A 22823-nucleotide genomic window follows, 5' to 3' on the forward strand; every position below is an offset into this window, starting at 1 on the left:
AAAAAAGAGAGGGAGGGAGACGTTGAGAAAAGGATGGGCATTACATTATCACCGTTGGTGAAGAAAAATGATAAAAGAAGACAATAAAAATATAACAAAATCCATACCTGCCGAGTTTTGAAGGGAAATACCGAATGTATTTTATAAGAGGGTTGTTATAATTTTTGTTAAGAAAGACTGAAGCTACCATCTCATCGTGGAGGTATTTGGCAGCCTTGAGGTTAGCCTAGCATTGTGTGACACCGAGAGAGAATTGCTAGGGAAAGATTAGCAAGTTCATGTTTCCATGGGATATCGGTTACTGCGAAGGAGTACTGTCTGCATTGATAGCTTGCTGTGGATCTTGTGAGGAAACCTTCACACAACTGCCATACTTCGCTGAGGGAAGAGTAGTGAGTAACCACAGCGGTTGCTTTGGGACTTTATGTGCGTCGTCATTTTTTTTTAGCGCCAACAGGTCAAACAGCAAGCTCAAAATCATTTGGAAATGGGTTGTGCACGACTCATTGGCGTTTATTATTTTTATTTATTTTGATGTGGTGCTTTGAAAATGTAATAATACACATCTTGAACCTTATGTATGTTGCCTTGGTGCAGTCATTTCCTGTTTAAATTTAATTTAATGCATGGGAAAGCATATCCTTATACAATAACAAAAATCTATAGTCATTCTATCTGAAGTTAATACCCTAAGTTGTCATCACCCTAGATAGTTTACAATAGGGATTCTTATTGGAGATGTCCTTCTCACCTAACATCCCATGCGGTTGAGATATTCTATGTAAGGTAACATTGTGAGAGTCAAATTCGAGCCTGGTGAGAGGGTTGCATACATATTTGCAGAAATCCATGTGAAAATACCACAGTCCTCTTACATTTGGAAACTTTACAGTCCTATTGGTCAAACAACCACGAACAGGTAGGCTATCTATCTCTGTTACCTATGCACATCAACAACAGCAAGATCAACAACTAATGCTAGCAAGAGTGAGATTCGCTCAAATCCAACAAGGGAACAGTAGATAAACCCTCTCAAACCTTTTCGGCATGATAAATGATGGGAAAAGCAGCTTGCTCGCCTTTCTGCAGCTTGCCTGCCAATGCATGCTTGTCCCAACCCACATTTTGAGTCATTGAGAGATATGCTAACTGTGGATAACAGTTGTTCAAGTTCAGCATAGCTACCTAGCAAAGTGATTCACATTTCTTGTTAGCTAACCAAATGACACCTGCATCTCAAGCTGTAGACAACAAAAAACTATATGGGGTGGGCACTCACCCACTCGTCCAATGACATGACATCCTCCCAGCAGCTAGCTAGCTAACGTAAGGCTCCGTGTTTTCAGCTTGCTAAATAAAAGCTATCATATTAGCCACATTATGACTGGCTTGTGATCATTGCAACAAAGCCTCCTTCACTCATGCCGCCAAACTTACCCTAGTAAAACCAAATGCATGCTTTTCAACCGTTCGCTGCCCACACCTGCCTAACCGCCCAACTAGCATCACTACTCTGGGCGGTTCTAACTTAGAATATGTGGACAGCTACAAATAACTAGGTGTCTGGCTAGACTGTAAACTCTCCTTCCAGACTCATATTAAACATCTCCAATCCAAAATTAATACTAGAACCGGCTTCCTATTTCGCAACAAAGCCTCCTTCACACACGCCGCCAAACATACCCCCGCAAAACTGACTATCCTACCGATCCTTGACTTCGGCGATGTCATCTACAAAATAGCTTCCAATACTCTACTCAGCAAACTGGATGCAGTCTATCACAGTGCCATCCGTTTTGTTACCAAAGCCCCTTATACCACCCACCACTGCGACCTGTATGCTCTAGTCGGCTGGCCCTTGCTACATATTCGTCGCCAGACCCACTGGCTCCAGGTCATCTATAAGTCTATGCTGGGTAAAGCTCTGCCTTATCTCAGCTCACTGGTCACAATAACAACACCCACCCATAGCACGCGCTCCAGCAGGTATATCTCACTGGTCATCCTCAAAGCCAACACCTCCTTTGGCCGCCTTTCCTTCCAGTTCTCTGCTGCCAGTGACTGGAACAAATTGCAAAAATCGCTGAAGCTGGAGACTTATATTTCCCTCACTAACTTTAAACATCAGCTATCTGAGCAGCTAACCGATCTCTGCAGCTGTACATAGTCCATCTGTAAATATCTCACCCAATCTACCTCCCTCATCCCCATATTGTTTTTTATTTACTTTTCTGCTCTTTTGCAGACCAGTATCTCTACTTGCCCATCATCATCTGCTCATTTATCACTCCAGTGTTAATCTGCTAAATTGTAATTATTCCACTACTATGGCCTATTTATTGCCTACCTCCTCATGCCATTTGCACATGCTGTATAAAGGCTTTCTTTTTTCCTATTGTGTTATTGACTGTACGCTTGTTTATTCCATGTGTAACTCTGTGTTGTTGTTTGCGTTGCACTGCTTTGCTTGGCCAGGTCGCAGTTGTAAATGAGAACTTGTTCTCATCTAGTTTACCTGGTTAAATAAAGGTGAAATAAAAAAAATAAAAAAATTGCCCTTGCTAGTTTGATTGTATTGACATTCCCAGTCTTCTTTACATTTGTCAGATTTTGTCCAAAATATTGAGTCATTGAAACTGAAACAGTGTTTCCCGAATGGCTAGAGGCAGCAAACAATGTACCAGGACAGCTGTGATTTATAACCTGATAGCAATATTTGTTGGACTACCAAGAAAAGTATTGGTGAATAATATGAATCATACATTGAACTGCATCCATCTATTCTGCCAACATGCATTACTCTACGTCATGGATTTTCTTGTCAAATATAATTAAAAAAAAAAAAATTCTTTATTTTTTTATTTTTAACATTAACTGGGGATTTTATATTTTTGACTGATGTTATGATTGTCTGTTTGTTTCAAATCTGCAAAGGAGTTAAAACACTCAGTTCCACTTCAATAATAAATATTTAATTATTAGATTATACACCATGTTATAGCATTTATAATGGTAGGCTGTCATTGTAAAAAATAATTTGTTCTTAAATGACTTGCCTAGTTAAATAAAGGTTAAATAAAATAAAAATAATACAAATAAATATAATGGCTTATTCATGACAGTTATTATAAAGTGTTATCAGAGTGGTCAGTGAAGAGTAAAGATATTGTAGGACAGCAACAGAGCAGCTGCAGTGGGAAGTTAAGATTAAGGTGGGGTTAAGAAAGAGTGACAGGCATGAATGATACTCCTGTGAGATGTGAACAAGTGGTATTATGTTCTTGTTAAAATAGTCAAGGAAGAGTGTTGAGGCAGTGCCTACTGTACATCTCAGACTATTTTAAATGATTTTCAAATTACTTTTCTGTGTAACCTGTAAAGACTAACAATACAAACCATAAATGCATGCATGCGCGCACGCACACAAAGATGCGTTCGCACACACACCTCTCACCTGGTCTGTGAAAATGCTGTGGTGAGCGTGACAACGGGGTGTAACTATGACGATTGTAGACAGGTGAGCCGATGGAGCCCTGACTGGTAGACCTCTGAAGGATGCGTTCTCTTATGTCATAGCAACTCTACAGGGACAACACAGTTACATCACCTGTCAATCACTATCAACCCATAGTCAAGAGCTTCCTTTCTTTGTAATTCGATCTGAACGTTTGCAGCTAAACATGTACAGTGTATTACTGTGTAATGCAGTACCACCTACAGCGGATGGTGTAGGTGACATGTTTCTTGAGGACTGAAAGACAAAAAAAATGGTGTCTTTTTTTCAAGCTAACTTAGCTAAGAATCCTGACCGTAAGCAAAGAAACGCCATACAACATACTTTAAGCACACACCAACACTATGTTATCATCAATGAGAATAGTTGGTGGCTGTCTTACCTTGTCATCTGGCATGGGGGAACGCTCCCTTCTCGCAGTATGGAGCTGTAGACACAGAAAAATTACTGAGCACTCTCGTGTCAATAATAGGTTTCCTTTATAAGGGTGAGTTTGCCATGAAACTGAGTGTGTCAAGAACACTACACTTTGGATGCTTGAAAAAGTGCTGTATAATTATAATGTATTATTATTACTAAATACGAAATGTACACAAAGTGTTTGCCTTCCACCCTGCAACAACATATATATTTATTGCCTGACACATGACTCTCTGGGGGGGAGAGATGGAGAAAATGGATATGATTTAGGATAATATAATTTATGCATCACGGCTGTTTTCTCTCAAACCAATACTTACCCGGCACAGCTTGCAACTTCAGAATGAGGGCTTGTTCATTTCAACATGATGCGTCACACACGCACAAGCACATACACGGTCATGCATGGTTGCATGCTAATTACCTCTCCCACACTCTCCTTCCTCTCCTCCCTCTCATCAAGGGACAAGGTGTACAAAGGCTCGTAGGTAATCAGATCAGGGCGGTCTATATCATAAATGGCTTTGACTTTGGGAATGGCAGCTAGGTCCCTGTATTCAAGGATCTCATTGTCTACTTTTGCCTAGGGACACAGACAGACAGATAGACAGATCGATACATACATAGAGACAGAGCGAGAGAGGTTATACATGACTAAAAGCACACCTCTACTAGCCAGTATTAGGGCAGCTAAAAAGTTCCTCTATAGACCCTGACCACTGGGGTTGCAAAAAAACAACAACCCCAGTTGTCAGTGTCTATAAAGGAACTATAAGAGAGCATAGGGCTCCTTCCACTTTAGATGTAAGGCTGAACAGAAAATGTATGTATCGCTAAGAATAAGGTCTACGAATAAGGTCTAATAAGGACTTTTTGCGTGCGCGAGCATTGCAAAATAACTGTACACATACATGTTATTCAATCATACTGCTCGCGAGCGTCTGCGTGGCCAGGTGCTAAAATAGAACTTGGTTCTATTTATGACACTCAACGTGCTGCAAGTCCTGCCTCTCCCATCTCCTACCCACGTACCATATCCTCATTGATTTTTAGGAGCATATACCCATGTGGGTGATTGCAAGATGAACTGAGGTTGACATTCCAGTCGGTTGTGGTAATGCACCTTTTAAAGTCCAAAGAAGAAGAAGAAGCCTGAAGGAGGAGCAATTACTATTCTGTGGTTTAGTCTGTGCTTTTCTGGTAAAATAACAACCCAATGTTTATATCCCAGGACAAATTAGCTAGCAACAACAAGCTAACTAGCTAAATTGCCATAAATGTTTATTGCTTTTCAACCTGTCCCAAAATTAATATAATTGGTTCAGAGTTTGTTCAATTGAACCTGCGTGTCCTGATGGTGTCTGGTGTGGGGGGACAAAAACAACATGCGTGCAATGCTACACGCAATCTGGTCAGCATGTTAGACAAAGTTTACACATGGAATGACAATTTATCTTAAGCTTCCCTAGGGATGTGGCCAATAAAAAATATAAGCAGTACATCCAGCCCAGTATGTGTGTGAGTGTAGTTGTATGGTAGACAGAACTCACATATATGGTATGACCTGGTGAGCCATGTATGCTTGAACCAGGTCTGGAACAGATACTCTCGGATGACGACCTTGAAGGCTGCAAGAGGAGAACAGAAAAGGAAGTCAAGACAACATCCCAACAACCTCTTGATGAGTTTTATAGGTGTTGGATCAAAGTTGCTACAGTATTGTGTTCGCCTCAATTTGCAAATGAGGAATGAAATTTGTCACTCAATCACTGCTTCATCAAAAGGAGGGGGAAATAAGAATTCATCAGGCCGTCATTTTAAAGAACTTGTTCTTAATTAACTCGCCTGGATAAATAAAGGTTCAAGAAAGAAAATACAGTTTAACACCTAACTTTGTTTTTGAAATTCCACCACATTGTAACATGACAAGTAGATTCAATCTTTAAATAAAATACAAACACATTATCTTGCAATGATGTCATTAATTTGCCTCTTGCAAAGTGAATGAGGGCATTTGCATTGTGACTTAGTAACATCCTTAACACTGTAAATACCACATGCATTCCCATGGGAAATGCACTTCAGATGGAAACAGTCCTGAATTCATGTATTGATTGACATGAATCATGTTTTCACAACCACATGGTTACTATAAATGGAGGCTTTGTAAAGAGTTTTAGGGTGAAAACAACCATCACTATATATCGTTTGATATGTATCTTCATGGCTCAAATTACAGGCGTGGCTGGGTGCCCCCATAACAAATTGGGTATCCTCAAGAGACATTGGGCATCCCCAAAAGTTAATGTATAATTTGAACCATTTTTATGTCGACTTCTCAAATATTTCCTTGTCTTTAGCCTTTACTCTTTCCACATGATTGTGTCTGAGAGGGGGGGCTGTGCTGTTCCTCCTCTCCAACGTGACTTAGATGGAGCCCATTCAGCGTCCAAGTCACAGCTCACCAGGGATGGTGTCAATTCCATTTCAATTCAATCAATTACGGAAATAAACTGACATTTTAATTCCAAGAAACAAAAGATCAATGCTTTTCAATTGGAATTTCAGTTAATTCAATACCTCATGAATTCACTGAAATTAAATGGAATTGACCCCAAACCTGCAGCTCACATGCACACAACCACTACAGAGTGAGGGACACACACTAAATACAGAGGTAGACATAAGACGGACAAAGATTAAAGGGGAGGTGTCTGTAGGTGTCAGTGCAGCCTAGAAACACATTTTAGCCACCTAAAAACCAGTAACACAGACACAGCCAGTCACAGTTTGCTCCTTACCCCTTCCTTTAAGCCCCAACTCTTTGATTTTTGCAGATCTGAGAGGTCTGGGTAGGTATAGGCCGTGTAGTGGTGGAGCTTCCACCATACTCTTCTGTAAGGGCTGCATCACCACCTGTTACGGAAACTGCATCGCCATCAACCACATGGCTCTCCAGAGGGTGGTGCATCACCGGGGGAACGCTGCCTGCCCTCCAGGACATTTACAACACTCAGTGTTGAAGGAAGGTCAATAAGAACTTTATTAAAGACCTCAGACACCCAAGCCACGGTCTGTTCACCCTGCTACCATCTAGCAGACAGAGACGGTACAGGCGCATCAGCCGGGACAGAGACTGAGAAACAGCTTTTATGACCAGGCCATCAGACTATTGAACAACCATCACTAGCCAGCTACCTGTCTGGTACTCAGTCCTGCACATTGAGACTAATGCCCCATGTATAAAGTCATTGAATGCTGGTCACCTCATTCATTTAATATACTGTTGTTTACTCACTCTGTCTGTATATACTGTATTCTCGACATAGCTCATCCTAAATATACTGTACCAACTACTGTACATACCATTATCTTTTCAAAATTATATATTGTCTATAGCCACCACGTATTTACAGTATATTCTCAAACATGCTCACTCTAATATATCTACTTTGGATTGTTATTTCTTGATTTATTTATTTATTTTTTTTGTATTTGTGCATTTACGAGACATTCTACTGTACTATTGGAGCTAGTAACATAAGCATTTCGTTGGACCTGCTATAAGACCTACAAATCTGTGTAAGCGACCAATCAACTTTGTTTTGATTTATTACTTACACATCTGCACACATCGAAGGTTTAAGTCCAATGGGAAGGGGTATTGGGAGCAAATTGGGACTGGCTGACAACAGAAGAGACACTTGAACAATGCAAACAAGGTCAAGGTACAAGAGGTCATTCATGTCTAGATAGATTCCTACCTGTTTCCTCTGTTGCTCCTCTGTTCTGGTTGTGTTCTTACAGCCAGGGTGCCACACAGTTGATCCTGTGGAACAGAACAGAGACAGATGGTCTTAGAGAACAAAGACATCCAAACCTAACCTGATCCCAGATATGTTTGTGCTATCTTGCCAACATGTATGTTCAAACATAAAAGTTGGCTAAACAGCAGATCTGGGATCAGCCTAAACCAACCCAGCTATACTGTAATAACCCTTAAAATGCTTCAATCATAATGTCAGCCCATTTAGCTACTTACCTTGCAGGTACATCTCTTCTCCTTCTGTGAACATCTGGTTGCACCTGCTGCATCGTGCACAGCTGGGATGGTAGTGTTTGTCCCCTGCCTGGAAACAACACACACACACAAAACACACACAGATATCATTAAGGACTGGAATATATGATCCACCTGAGGCCATGCAGACTCACTATTCCATCCAGGGCATGTTTTAGTGTAATGTCCAGTGTATGTACATTTCTTCGCAAGAGCAGTCAAGAGACATTTACATTACATCAATGTAGTATACAAACTGTATACAGTTAATTGATTAAATCAACCTTTCATTCACCCATTAATCCAGGCACACTACCAAGGGTTCACTGTCAAGCATGATCATTCATCCTGCCTTCAAATATAGGAGCGGTCTTCCCTTTGTACAGTACTTAAGTCAAAAGAATCCTCCCCTGAAACTGCATAATGAGGTGCTTTGCATACACAGCGACATTTCACTAATGCATTTAGGAACGGGACACTGACCAGAAGAGATAAATACCCAAATGGAGCAGCAAACAGCCTTTACCAACCACCCTTCCCACTCACCAGCACTCTAACAGACAAGTGTCACGGATATGGGGCTATGGCCTGGGAAATGTGTCTTTAACCATCCCTGTTGGATCAGGACCACCTTCCACATACACACAAACCGCACTAATCAAAACTCTAGTATCGATGTGTTTACACAAAAACAATTCATCTTTAGCAGAATTGTGAAATGCTCTTATGTAATATCCTGATTAATCTTCTGCACACACACTCTGTAATGGCCAAATCCCTTGGGAATGGAAGAGTAGCAATAGCTCCATTTCATCAGTGTATCCAGAATTGAACAAAGCAGCATATCTGTCTGCCTCAATGTAAGTGACACAAATCCTTCTGCTTGCCCACTCTCTCATCTGCTGCTGTTATTCCTCTCTGTCTCTCTCTCCCACTCCTCTCTCTCTTTCCTGCCATAGCAGGTGTCAGCATGTCTACAGACAGAGATGCAATCAGACTATGAGTTATGGGAAATCAAATATTTGGATAATGTCACTGCCTTCCAGGCTTACAGTAATCGTGTCATAAGGCTTCTCTTGGTGATAGATAATAGGAAAATGTCTCATCCCTCTGTGTAGCCAGTGGATAAACAAGGCTAAAACACTCATAACCCATTAGTGAGGTCCCATACCCAGTAACACTCATTGGTCTGAATGGCATATTGTCTGCATTCTCAGAGCACAATGTAATCGTGATAATAAAATGACTCCTTAAACATTACATGTCACCTGTTGCTAAAGAGCATCTGAAAACTTAGAAAACCAGAAGGGTCTAATATACCCCATGAATACTCTCTCATTTACTGTATTGTCAAAACAACTCTGATTTTCAGGGTCACTTCCCTTCAGGTAAAAGTAGGTATTGGAAAAATAGTAAAGGATACACAGAGAGAACAGAACATACTGAAATGTATATCAAACAATAAGACCAGACTAATGCCCCAAATAATAATTAAAAAATAAAGAAAACAATATTCAGAATGCAATTTACTTTAAAATATCTAAACCCAGAGAATCAAAAACGACACCACATAAATAATGAAATACAATAGAATCTGGAAATAAGTTACTGAACACAAAATCATATACAGTTGAAGTCGGAAGTTTAAAACTCGTTTTTCAACCACTCCACAAATTTCTTGTTAACAAACTATAGTTTTGGCAAGTCGGTTAGGACATCTACTTTGTGCATGACACAAGTCATTTTTCCAACAATTGTTTACAATTCACATGGGTCAGAGGTTCACACACTAAGTTGACTGTGCCTTTAAACAGCTTGAAAAATTCCAGAAAATGATATCATGGTTTTAGAAGCTTCTGATAGGCTAATTGACATCATTTGAGTCAATTGGAGGTGTACCTAACGATGCATTTCAAGGCCTACCTTCAAACTCAGTGCCTCTTTGCTTGACATCATGGGAAAATCAAAAGAAATCAGCCAAGACCTCAGATAAAAATTTGTAGACCTCCACAAGTATGGCTCATTCTTGGGAGATACAAAAGTATCTATATCCACAGTAAAACGAGTCCTATATTGGCATAACCTGAAAGGCTGCTCAACAAGGAAGAAGCCACTGCTCCAAAACCGCCACAAAAAGCCAGACTACGGTTTTCAACTGCACATGGGGACAAAGATTGTACGTTTTGGAGAAATGTCCTCTGGTTTGATGAAACAAAAATAGAACTGTTTGGCCCTAATCACCATCGTTATGTTTGGTGGAAAAAGGGGTAGTTTGCAAGCCGAAGAACATCATCCCAACCGTGAAGCACGGGGGTGGCAGCATCATGTTGTGTGGGTGCTTTGCTGCAGGAGGGAATGGTGCACGTCATAAAATAGATGGCATCATGAGCTAGGAAAATAATGTGGATATATTGAAGCAAAATCTCAAGACATCAGTCAGGAAGTTAAAGCTTGGTCGCAAATGGGTCTTCCAAATGGACCTTACGCATACTTCCAAAGTTGTGGCAAATTAAGGACAACAAAGTCAAGGTAATGGAGGGTCCATCACAAAGCACTGACCACAATCCTATAGAACATTTGTGGGCAGAACTGAAAAAGTGTGTGCGAGCAAGGAGGCCTACAAACCTGACCCAGTTACACCAGCTCTGTCAGGACGAATCGGCCAAAATTCACCCAACTTATTGTGGTAATGTTTACTAGGATTACATGTCAGGAATTGTAAAAAAAAACTGAGTTTAAATGTATTTGGCTAAGGTGTATGCAAACTTCTGACTTCAACTGTATAAACATGTATTTCTAGTACTTATAGTACCAATCAAAAGTTTGGACACACCGACTCATTCCATGATGAAGTGTTTTACTATTTTTTACATTGTAGAATAATAGGGAAGACATCAAAACTATGAAATAACACATATGGAATCATGTAGTAGCCAAAAAAAGTGTTATTATATATTATATATTCAAGATTCTTCAAAGTAGCCACCCTTTGCCTTCATGACAGCTTTGCACACTTGGCATTCTCTCAACCAGTTTCATAAGGTAGTCACCTGGAATGCATTTCAATTAACAGGTGTGCCTTGTTAAAAGTTCATTTGTGGAATTTCTTTCCTTCTTAATGCGTTTGAGCCAATCAGTTGTGTTGTGACAAGGTAGGGTTGGCATACAGAAGATAGCCCTATTTGGTAAAAGACCAAGTCCATATTATTGCAAGAACAGCTCAAATAAGCAAAGAGAAATGACAGTCCATCATTAAGTTAGGACATGAAGGTCAGTCAATACGGAAAACTTCAAGAACTTTGAAAGTTTCTTCAAGTGCAGTCGCAAAAACCACCAAGCCTTATACTGAAACTGGTTCCCAGAAGGACCGCCACAGGAAAGGAAGACCCAGAGTTACCTCTGCTGCAGGGGATATGTTCATTAGAGTTAACTGCACCTCAGATTGTTGCCCAAATAAATGCTTCACAGAGTTAAAGTAACAGACATCTCAACTACGTGAATCAGGCCTTCATGATCGAATTGCTGCAAAGAAACCACTACTAAAGGACACCAATAAGAAGAGACTTGCTTGGGTCACCTCTTCTTTTTCTCTGCGCACTCCTGAGAGGATTCTCTTGGTAAGAGCTCTATGTTAGAGTGTATAAGTGCAGATGTACTGTATACCCAGATATCAATAGCATAGAGAACCTTGCTAGCTAGCCTCTCTATCTGCGTGCTCTGCTGTCCCCCCACTCGGTTTGGCATGTGGCATCTTGTTCGGGTTTGTCCTTCGCTTAATTACTTGTGACAGTGTACCAACCTGGGTGATACTCGTATTGCGGTGCTGAGGGTTGGTTCTAGTTGTCTTTGTCTTGGTTTGTCCACCGGTACTCTCCCGGTTTTTGTTAAGCCCTCGGGCTCCACGCCTACCCTTGCCAAGATCGAGATGCTTTGTATGTTTCCCTCGTGCGGACTTGCAGCTCTCCCCGGTGACGCAAGGCGCACCACGTTTATCTCCATGGTGAACAAGCTATGCAAAGTAACTAGCTTAATGAGAGTTGAACATTGCAGGACTAAGTACTAAGTTGCTAAACATACTTCCCTTACATCCTGCCAACTTGAACCCCAACAAATAAGCAAGAATAAGCTTATACATGGCGTGAGTTTACAGCCGACCCACACATGTAAAACTAGGACTAAGCTATAAACAAGTGTGAGTTCCCGTGCTCTCCTCGCACTGTCAGGCAGTTCACACTCCATTTACATCTCCTATACTTCAGATAGTGTATGACTCAAGGCAGATACTGTAGGTATGTAGTAATCTTGAGTATTATACAGTATTGCACAGTGTGTACTATAGACATAGTATATTACACTCTTGGCTTAACATTTCCAACTTTGGATGACTCGCGGAGAGCGGTATAAAGCAAACAGATACAAACATCCATTGAAGTATAGTCAATGTGTTCACAGAGATGGATCATTTTTTACATACGGTAGCCAGGGAGAGGTGAGGAGGGTAATGTGATTAGTCTAGATCGGTTTGTCTCCAACCTTTTCTTTCAAAACTCTAGCTTTGATAACAAAATGTATCAGATGGTGTAGCACTTTCGAGGCACAGCTAAGCATACATTTTAATAATTTGCAAATAATTATCTGTTTTATTTTACTGGACTGGTGGTACCTGCATCTGATGGTCATGGTGCTTTCATGGTGCTGGGAACTCTGGGAAAAAGGTAAAATCATGAAGTCAGTGATCTTCAGGTCGGAAAGTCGGACCTCTAGAAAGATGCCAGAGTATCCGACTTGGAATTCCGAGTCGGATGACCCTTCAAAACGATTTTTTCCAGTCAGATAATTTTTTCCCCCCAGTGTTCCAGGTTGTCTTGAACGCATTAAAGTTGGAAGTCAGAGATACACTTGGCTAATCATTCATTGCAGCTGCAGCGCGAGTGGAAGTAGGGAGGAGTGTGTTTTATGTTTTATGATTAAAGCTATCCGAGATGGCCAGAGCATTAAGCGCACTCGATTTAGACACAGATCTCCCCGTCTGCCAGGTAGCTGAAGTGTCTTTTCAGACAAATTAAACGGTTTAAAATGGGAACACTTTGCCTACCCGGTTGCCTTGTCTTCTGAATCAAGTGTACCTACCGCAAACAGTTAAATTCAATTTTATTTTAAAGGAATGAAAGCCTTTATCGTTAGCTTTTCTACAGAAATGTTTGGTGATCGTCTAGGAATGCCTTGACTGGTCTAGATAGAACACCATTTCTTAATCCTGGTCCTGGGTACCCAAAGGGGGGCACATTTGTTTTTTTTTGCCATAGCACTACAATGCCGATTTAAATGATCCACTTATTATCATGTGTTGATGATTTGAATCAGGTGTGTAGTGCTAATGCAAAAACAATATATCTTCCTCCACTGTCCCACACTGGGCACAAACCAGTTATCCTCTGCTCGCAAACACACAACTGTTCTCCTTGACAACGTACCAACAGTTTGAGCCACAAATTGGATGGCTTCATCCGCAACATTTCAAGCTAGCTGCAGAGTGAGCTTACAGCACATTCTTAACACTGTTACACGTTTGTATGTGATCACGTATTAGTGTAAGTCTGCGATTCCTCTCGTGACCCATCTGCCCTCAGCACTACTCATTCATGTCACCTCTCTCTTAGACCATGGTACTGTACTTGTACTCTTGCCTTCTTTCCCTTGGACCTATTCATCCAAGACAGGCCTCTCCAGAGGAAAACTGAGGGGGAGAGAGAGATAGATTGACATTAGAGGGTGACCGATTAGATCAGCATGGCCAATTAATTAGGGCCGATTTCAAGTTTTCATAACAATCGGTAATCTGCATTTTTGGACGCCGATTATGGCCTATTACATTGCACTCCACGAGGAGACGAGGAAACTCCAGTTTGGGCCGCCTGGCTCTTTGCGAACTGTGTGAAGACCATTTCTTCCTAACAAAGACCAGAATTTTACATAATTATGACATAACATTGAAGGTTGTACAATGTAACAGCAATATTTAGACTTATGAATGCCGTATTTCACTGAAAGAATAAACATTTTGTTTCTGAAATGATAGTTTCCGGATTTGACCATATTAATGACCTAAGGCTCGTATTTCTGTGTGTTTATTATATTATAATTGAGTCTATGATTTGATATTTGATAGAGCAGTCTGACTGAGCGGAGGTAGGCAGCAGCAGGCTCGTAAGCATTCATTCAAACAGTACTTTCCTGTGTTTGCCAGCAACTCTTCGCAATAATGCTTGAACCGCTCTAGGTCGTGGATGTTATCGTTTGGGACCGCCGGTTATGGATCGTATGAATTAGTAGCAACATTGTTGCGAAGCTTTGACATACAAACCAACAAACCATCAGGTGATCAGACAGTACAACTACACGCCTGAAGACCACAGCTAAGATCTCTCTTGTTCTCTTTCTCTTCCCTCTATCGTTCCAGTGCTTTACCCTGCAGCAGGCTTTCTATTTTTAAAATGCACTTCCCGCTGATGTTCATTAGAGCTGGATTATTATTGTCCTGTCGGAAGTATTTGGTTTGGCATTTTAGTTAAAAGGGAGACTGCTTGCAAGTTGAGTATTGTTATTTGAACTGTATTGAGGTGGAGTGTACTAATGACCTGTGGCCGAAAAGATTGTGGACATTTTTTTAAGGCCTTATTTTGTCTATGAACACCCCCCACATTCATACCCTTTGCACTCCTCCACTGGAAGGTAATACAGAATATTGCAAATCCTCTGTTGATGACTGGGTTCTTTCTTCTAAATTGTTTCAATGAAGTTGCTGTTCAATTGCTCTGCCATTGTTATTATTGTATGAGGTGTTATTGGTGGGGTTACCCCTGTGCTGTGACGTGGGTTTATAGGTGTATCTTCTCTTTTCTCTCCACTGGCAAACAGGCTATACTCTAGGCAGTCTCTTCTGCTGATGTGTGTGGGTCGGGTAGTGGTACTCTCTCTATTCTACTCTTTTTTTTTTTCCCCCGGCATGGTTAATGCCTGCCTGGCGCCCGAACAAAATCTTTCTTTACCCCTATCTAATAAATACCGCTACAACGTTTACTTCTCCAACACTGTTTTTGCATTATTTAAACCACATTGAACACGTTTGATTTATTTATTGGAGACTAAATTGATTATGTATTATATTAAGTTAAAATGATTTCAGTATTGTTGTTATTGTCATTATTACATGTATTTAAAATTGGCCCATTAATTGGTATTGGCTTTTTTTGGTCCTCCAATAATCGGTATCGGTTAAAATCATAAATTGGTCAACCTCTAATTGACATGGTCTTATCAGTAAGGCATACCAGTATAAATACAGGTATTCTGTTTTGAAATGGGGTGCTTGTCGAGGCAAGGAATGCAAAACTAAACATTATAAAAGACCTTGAGGAGCTGAGGGGAGGATTTTCATATCTACATGGAGAGGAAGCCATAGGTGGAGTTGACTCCGTACGTCTCCTAGTTGAATATCTCACTGGCATCCCAGCCATTAGACTAACACAAGCCATTAGACTAACAGAGAGATGCACGGGAATGGTGGTAAGTGTGTGTGTAACCAGAGTGGTATACTACTCAGGCTTTTATAAAGCTATCGAGCTTGTTAATGTCACATTCCAGGTCAGGCTTCATCCATACTACGACAGTGGATATTGCTTGCCCGCCTGCCGTTAACTCTAGCAGGCTTGTAACTGCGTATGCATGTTGCACATGGCTAGTCGAATGACGAACTCTTCTTCATTGAATCCTCAATCCATGGGCGAGTCAGCGCCACATTTTTATTTGTCAAAAAGTCTTATTGAAAGAAAAGTTATCTTGCAAATTCAGCAGGCTATGGTGTGAAATAGGCTTTTAAAAGTGACATCTTTATCTTATTAATTTTTAATGCAGTCTTTGGTGTGGTTATCAATACACTATCACCTTTTCCCCACTCCGATTGCTCCTATCTGTAGGACTGCTTGTTGCGTTGTGACTATTGACATATAATCCATACAAGGGTTTTGGAATCATTTATCCTGGCAATTTGACTTGCTTAAACGTTAAACGTTGAATTTAGCGGTAGTAAGTAGCCACCTAGCTAGCTAAATTCAACGTTTAACGTTGTTAGCTTAACAAACAGAACGATGCATAGAATGATCTGCACAAAAAGTCAACCAAGCAAGGTCTATTAGTTGACTAACCTCCATTAGTCTAGCTAGCAAGCTAACGTTAACAACAGTCACTGCCCAGAGACAGTTTCAAGAAACAAAGCAACAACTTTTTACCTTAGATAATTCTTACCTTAACAGAATAGCTAGTTAGTAGTGATGTTACGTTTGATACTGGAACTCCGAGGCATGCGTTGAAATCACTAAGAAGCTAACATCGAAGCAGTGTGCCTCCTTCGTGTGGCTTTTCGGCAGACTAGACACTGTTGCGTATTGCTGCCTTTCACAGTTCGGAGTGTACATTTTCGTCACCCCAAAAAAAGGGGGAAAGGGAAAAACTTTGCACCACCATTTAACACTATCCCCCAAAATCCACTACCGCATATCGCTACATTGCCCCTAAACCAGGCCATTGGCCTGGGAGGATGGAACCCCTTCTCTCAAACGTTCCTGTCGATCTTCTACACAAAAATCTCTCACACCCAAATATTTCTCTGCTGCTGCAACAACCACATCTACAGTGCCTTGCGAAAGTATTCGGCCCCCTTGAACTTTGCGACCTTTTGCCACATTTCAGGCTTCAAACATAAAGATATAAAACTGTATTTGTTTGTGAAGAATCAACAACAAGTGGGACACAATCATGAAGTGGAACAACATTTATTGGATATTTCAAACTTTTTTAACAAATCAAAAACTGAAAAATTGGGTGTGCAAAATTATTCAGCCCCTTTACTTTCAGTGCAGCAAACTCTCTCCAGAAGTTCAGTGAGGATCTCTGAATGATCCAATGTTGACCTAAATGACTAATGATGATAAATACAATCCACCTGTGTGTAATCAAGTCTCCGTATAAATGCACCTGCACTGTGATAGTCTCAGAGGTCCGTTAAAAGCGCAGAGAGCATCATGAAGAACAAGGAACACACCAGGCAGGTCCGAGATACTGTTGTGAAGAATTTAAAGCCGGATTTGGATACAAAAAGATTTCCCAAGCTTTAAACATCCCAAGGAGCACTGTGCAAGCGATCATATTGAAATGGAAGGAGTATCAGACCACTGCAAATCTACCAAGACCTGGCCGTCCCTCTAAACTTTCAGCTCATACAAGGAGAAGACTGATCAGAGATGCAGCCAAGAGGCCCATGATCACTCTGGATGAACTGCAGAGATCTACAGCTGAGGTGGGAGACTCTGTCCATAGGACAACAATCAGTCGTATATTGCACAAATCTGGCCTTTATGGAAGAGTGGCAAGAAGAAAGCCATTTCTTAAAGATATCCATAAAAAGTGTCGTTTAAAGTTTGCCACAAGCCACCTGGGAGACGCACCAAACATGTGGAAGAAGGTGGTCTGGTCAGATGAAACTAAAATTGAACTTTTTGGCAACAATGCAAAACGTTATGTTTGGCGTAAAAGCAACACAGCTCATCACAGCTGAACACACCATCCCCACTGTCAAACATGGTGGTGGCAGCATCATGGTTTGGGCCTGCTTTTCTTCAGCAGGGACAGGGAAGATGGTTAAAATTGATGGGAAGATGGATGGAGCCAAATACAGGACCATTCTGGAAGAAAACCTGATGGAGTCTGCAAAAGACCTGAGACTGGGACGGAGATTTGTCTTCCAACAAGACAATGATCCAAAACATAAAGCAAAATCTACAATGGAATGGTTCAAAAATAAACATATCCAGGTGTTAGAATGGCCAAGTCAAAGTCCAGACCTGAATCCAATCGAATCTGTGGAAAGAACTGAAAACTGCTGTTCCCAAATGCTCTCCATCCAACCTCACTGAGCTCGAGCTGTTTTGCAAGGAGGAATGGGAAAAAATTTCAGTCTCTCGATGTGCAAAACTGATAGAGACATACCCCAAGCGACTTACAGCTGTAATCGCAGCAAAAGGTGGCGCTACAAAGTATTAACTTAAGGGGGCTGAATAATTTTGCACGCCCAATTTTTCAGTTTTTGATTTGTTAAAAAAGTTTGAAATATCCAATAAATGTCGTTCCACTTCATGATTGTGTCCCACTTGTTGTTGATTCTTCACAAAAAAAATACAGTTTTATATCTTTATGTTTGAAGCCTGAAATGTGGCAAAAGGTCGTAAAGTTCAAGGGGGCCGAATACTTTCGCAGGGCACTGTATCTTCTTTGATTTCCGCTCCATTAGTGCAGTGCAGTTGATCACCATGGCTATAAACACAAGAAATCCAACCTTACTAAAATCATCCTCTCTGGCTCCTTTCTTTTCAGGCCTACTCACCGGGGGCCTCCCAATCGACTCACTCACCCTTGGCCTATTTTCTACTCTTTTCACTGCCTCAGCATAGGCCACTTCCTGCCCCACTCGAATTCTGGCAATCTCAACTTGTCTCTCTCTCTCACAGGGCACTTCGGATCCCCAGCTTCATGGGCATCCCACAGTTAACACAGGGCTTTCTCTATTCCAACTGTACACTTCCTCTAATTATGCCCTCCTGCACATTTCTAACATTGTGGGACCTCCCTTCTACACACTGCTGCAACATGTCCGATTCCTTGGCAACTAAAGCACCGAAGCGGGTTCGGAACATAAGGCTTAACAGAATAACAAATATGATCTAACCTGACATTATCAGGATGAAACTCTGTGTCAAAGCTCAACAAGACAGTCTTGCCATTGCCACTAGGTTTACGTCTCACCAAATGGCAGGCTTCATAAACAAATATTCCTTTTAATTTGATCCACCACTACACTCAACGCTACCCCACAAAGCACACCACAGGTTGACCCCGGGCCGCGTGACTCGAAGCACACGTTTCCTCGGAGTCGGATAGACAAAAAAATCTAAACAATTCCACTTCTCAAAATGCCGCCACCTACTGTACTATAGTCAATCACACCATACAGACTAAATTAATTTAAAAAAACATGCATTAAGAAAAGCTACCCTCCTACCTAATCCTGTACTACTACCATTTTAAAAAAGCCCTACTTACTATCTTCTAACAAACTCTCTCTTCCACATATCGGTACTTACAACAACACATCTTCACGGTTTCATCAACCATACACTCCATACACCAGGCCTTTTCAACTATATTCTTACAGGGGCCAGATGTAAACAAGTTTAATTGCAGGGAGGACAGACATTTTCCACGTGTGATTATTCTTCGGAAGAACTGTATAAAAAACAAAAAAGCAACGAGCACGCACACACCAATAAAGCACTTTTATTAAAGGAAACCAACATGAGTCAAACAAATTTGATAATCATTGAAAAGGAAAATGCTAATTAATTTTGTCAAAATTTAAACATCTATTTAAAAGCTCCTTAAAAGTAATTGGGTAATTTTAAAATAATCAAAAAACGAAGCATCGCAGTTAATAATACAGAGATATGTAAAATCAGGTAATGCCAAATTCCAGTCTGAAGGAAGTATGCTTTGAATTAATTTCCCTCAGTCATTAGGTGCATTTTGTCACACTCCCATCTAACAAGTCCTTGTGAGCATCAGAGAGGAAAACAGAAGACGTACATGTTCTGACAGTCATAGCTTTCAGGAATGGGGTCATAATATTTTGTAGCTTAAAGCGTTTAAACACTAGAGCCCAATTCAATTCACATATTCGCTTGAAACCCAGGGCCGGCACCAGAACAAATAATTTGGAAAGTCCTTTGATTTCCATAGGCGGGCACGTTTTTTCTTGAGACCTCCTTTGTGCATGGGCTGGCGCCCATAAAGACCATAGGCAGCTGGGGAGTTTTTCAAGATTGGAGAAGCTTACAATTTGTCCCGATCTGCGTGCCAGTTATGACTATTTTTATATGCGCATTTCCGTGGAACAGTTTAATTTGAATTGTTTTTGTTTATCAAAATCATTGTCACGTGGTTAATCATAAAAATCTGAAGTACAATGATGTATCTAAAAGTTAAATTTCAATTATGGCGAGAACATCAGCCTCTGCCATATGGACACGGTGATACACTGTGATCCATTGGCGGCTAAAGAAATGAGAGCATAGAACTCAGAGATTGCCTATAGACAAAGGCAGCAGTAGGCCTATAACTTCCATTGTCAACTAAGGAAAATACATAGGCCTAAAGCCCAAAAATAAAAACAGTAGAATATATCGGGTTCTTTCAATCACATTAATCTCTGTGACTCCCTTTCTCTGTCTTGACTTTAGTTATTGCTAGTGAAGTGCTACGTGTCAAATCATCCCTGGGTCCTGCCCAAAGCAGGTCACTAGCGAACTTGCCACATTGAATCAACTAGCCTATTCCGGGCCTTCCGAAATTTCTGCGGTAATTCGTTTGGGACAGTTTTTAAATTATGTTTGCACTGGATGTATGTATCATCAGATCAGAGTATTTTGCTCTTGGTGATTATCGAGGCCGGGAGGGCTGGAAAGGTTTTTTGAAATACTGAGGAACTATCAAATCGCAATGGTTGTTACACAAGTTAACAAAGTCTGTTTTTTTGAGGCAAAGAAAACATGACCGAGAAGCTCAGGTGTACGTGGTGAGTTAAGACAATCAGACATTGCCAAATGGCCACTTTCCTACATATGCATGTATTCTGGAGAGAGACATACCATATCTTTGCCACACACCACTCTTCTTGATGCAACATAAGTTATACTCGAGACACATTATCTTCACACACATTTTAGACGCTTTTCACTGACAACCGCAACTCAATCAGCTAGACTTATTGCCAGGTGCACTATCCAAATGTCAGGCTTCCCATTTTTAAAGAAGCTAATGATCCTCTGTGGCTAAGTCATGCTCCCTGGTGAATAATATTGAATAATTTTGCTTAGACAAGAGTAATTATATAATTTTGGCAAAACATCAATTTACTTTAGGGCAGTCCAGCATCCTAACTGTGCACTGTGCAACCGCCAATTTTACTTTCCAATTCGCTAGAGGCGGAAACCAGATATCTGTATATAATGACGAGATGTCTCCGACCTAATTTATTTCCTTCTTAATGCATTTGAGGCAATGAGTTGTGTTTTGACAAGGTAGTGGTGGTATACAGAATATAGCCCTATTTGATAAAATACCAAGTCCATATTGATGGGTTCTGAGTTCTAAATGTGAAAATATGAAGTATCCTTATCCATGACAGAGGGAGAGAGGCCAATGTAGAACGTTTACATTATGTCAGAATATGTTATTGTTATTTTAGACATCCCCATAGATATTATGGGGAGGAGTGAGGAATTTGGAACCGAGGGCAGATGAAGTGAGGAAGAACCGATATCTCTAAGGTTCTGTCTAGCAACGGAGATGTATTGGCTGTTCAGATGTGTAGAAGGAGACTCAGCATAGGAGAAAGGGTTAAAAAGCAGTACTTGTGCGAATATGTTTTTCGTCTGTTCAGCTGTCCAACCCTTTGGGTGAATAAACTTGGTTTGAGCATTTATAGTTCCCCGTCAGTTCTTACCTAACAATATTATGTCAAGAACAGCTGAAATAAGCAACGAGAAATGACAGTTCATTACTTTAAGACATAAAGGTCAGTCAATCGGACAATTTGAAGAGCTTTAAAGTTTCTTCAAGTCGCAAAAACCATCAACCGCTATGATAAAACTGGCTCTCATGAGGACCGCCACAGGAAAGAAAGAGCCAGAGTTACCTCTGCTGCAGAGGATAAGTTCATTAGAGTTACCAGCCTCAGAAATTGCAGGCCAAAGAAATGCTTCAGAGTTCAGGTAACAGACACATCTCAACATCAACTGTTCAGAGGAGACTATGTGAATCAGGCCAACCTCAGGAGGCTGAAGAAATTCGGCTTGTCACCAAAAGCACTCACAAACTTCTACAGATGCACAATCGAGAGCATCCTGTCGGGTTGTATCACCGCCTGGTACGGCAACTGCTCCGCCCTCAACCGTAAGGCTCTCCAGAGGGTAGTGAGGTCTGCACAACGCATCACCGGGGGCAAACTACCTGCCCTCCAGGACACCTACACCACCCGATGTCACAGGAAGGCCATAAAGATCATCAAGGACATCAACCACCAGAGCCACTGCCTGTTCACCCCGCTATCATCCAGAAGGCGAGGTCAATACAGGTGCATCAAAGCTGGGACCGAGAGACTGAAAAACAGCTTCTATCTCAAGGCCATCAGACTGTTAAACAGCCACCACTAACATTGAGTGGCTGCTGCCAACACACTGACACTGACTCAACTCCAGCCACTTTAGTTTTGGAATTGTTAGTTAGATTACTTGTTATTACTGCATTGTCGGAACTAGAAGCACAAGCATTTCGCTACACTCGCATTAACATCTGCTAACCATGTGTATGTGACAAATACATTTGATTTGATTTGATTTGATTTGAATGTGAGATTTTTGGATCCAACTGCAGTGTCTCTGAGACGCAGAGTAGGTGAACGGATGATCTCTGCATGTGTGGTTCCCACCATGAAGCATAGAAGAGATGGTGTGATTGTGCTTTGCTGGTGGCACTGTCAGTGATATTATTTAGAATTCAAGGCACACTTAACCAGCATGGCTACCACAGCATTCTGCAGCAATACGCCATCCCATCTGATTTGTGCTTAGTTGGACTATCATTTTTTTTTCAACCGGACAATGACCCAAAACACCTCCAGGCTGTGTAAGGGCAATTTGACCAAGAAGGAGAGTGATGGAG

At 41.0% G+C, this 22823-nt stretch overlaps 1 protein-coding gene across 3 annotated transcripts in view; it reads right to left on the minus strand.

Moving 5' to 3' along the window:
• Positions 1–22823, minus strand: part of LOC110491807 (actin-binding LIM protein 1) — a 136538-nt gene that overhangs the window by 25740 nt on the left and 87975 nt on the right. For 2 of the 3 annotated variants that reach the window (XM_090202556.1, XM_090202557.1), the window contains exons 7-12: positions 7977–8064; positions 7699–7763; positions 5485–5562; positions 4359–4517; positions 3897–3941; positions 3455–3581 (exon numbers count right to left, since the gene is read on the minus strand). In XM_090202556.1, coding sequence (XP_090058682.1) covers positions 3455–3581; positions 3897–3941; positions 4359–4517; positions 5485–5562; positions 7699–7763; positions 7977–8064 — 562 coding nt within the window. Of the gene's footprint in view, positions 1–3454; positions 3582–3718; positions 3752–3896; positions 3942–4358; positions 4518–5484; positions 5563–7698; positions 7764–7976; positions 8065–22823 lie in introns of all 3 variants that reach the window. The other variant, XM_036946717.2, reaches the window with a different exon arrangement.

This window comes from Oncorhynchus mykiss, chromosome 16, assembly GCF_057628025.1.
Source record: "Oncorhynchus mykiss isolate SJ-2025 chromosome 16, ASM5762802v1, whole genome shotgun sequence".
NCBI classification, from domain to species: domain Eukaryota; kingdom Metazoa; phylum Chordata; class Actinopteri; order Salmoniformes; family Salmonidae; genus Oncorhynchus; species Oncorhynchus mykiss.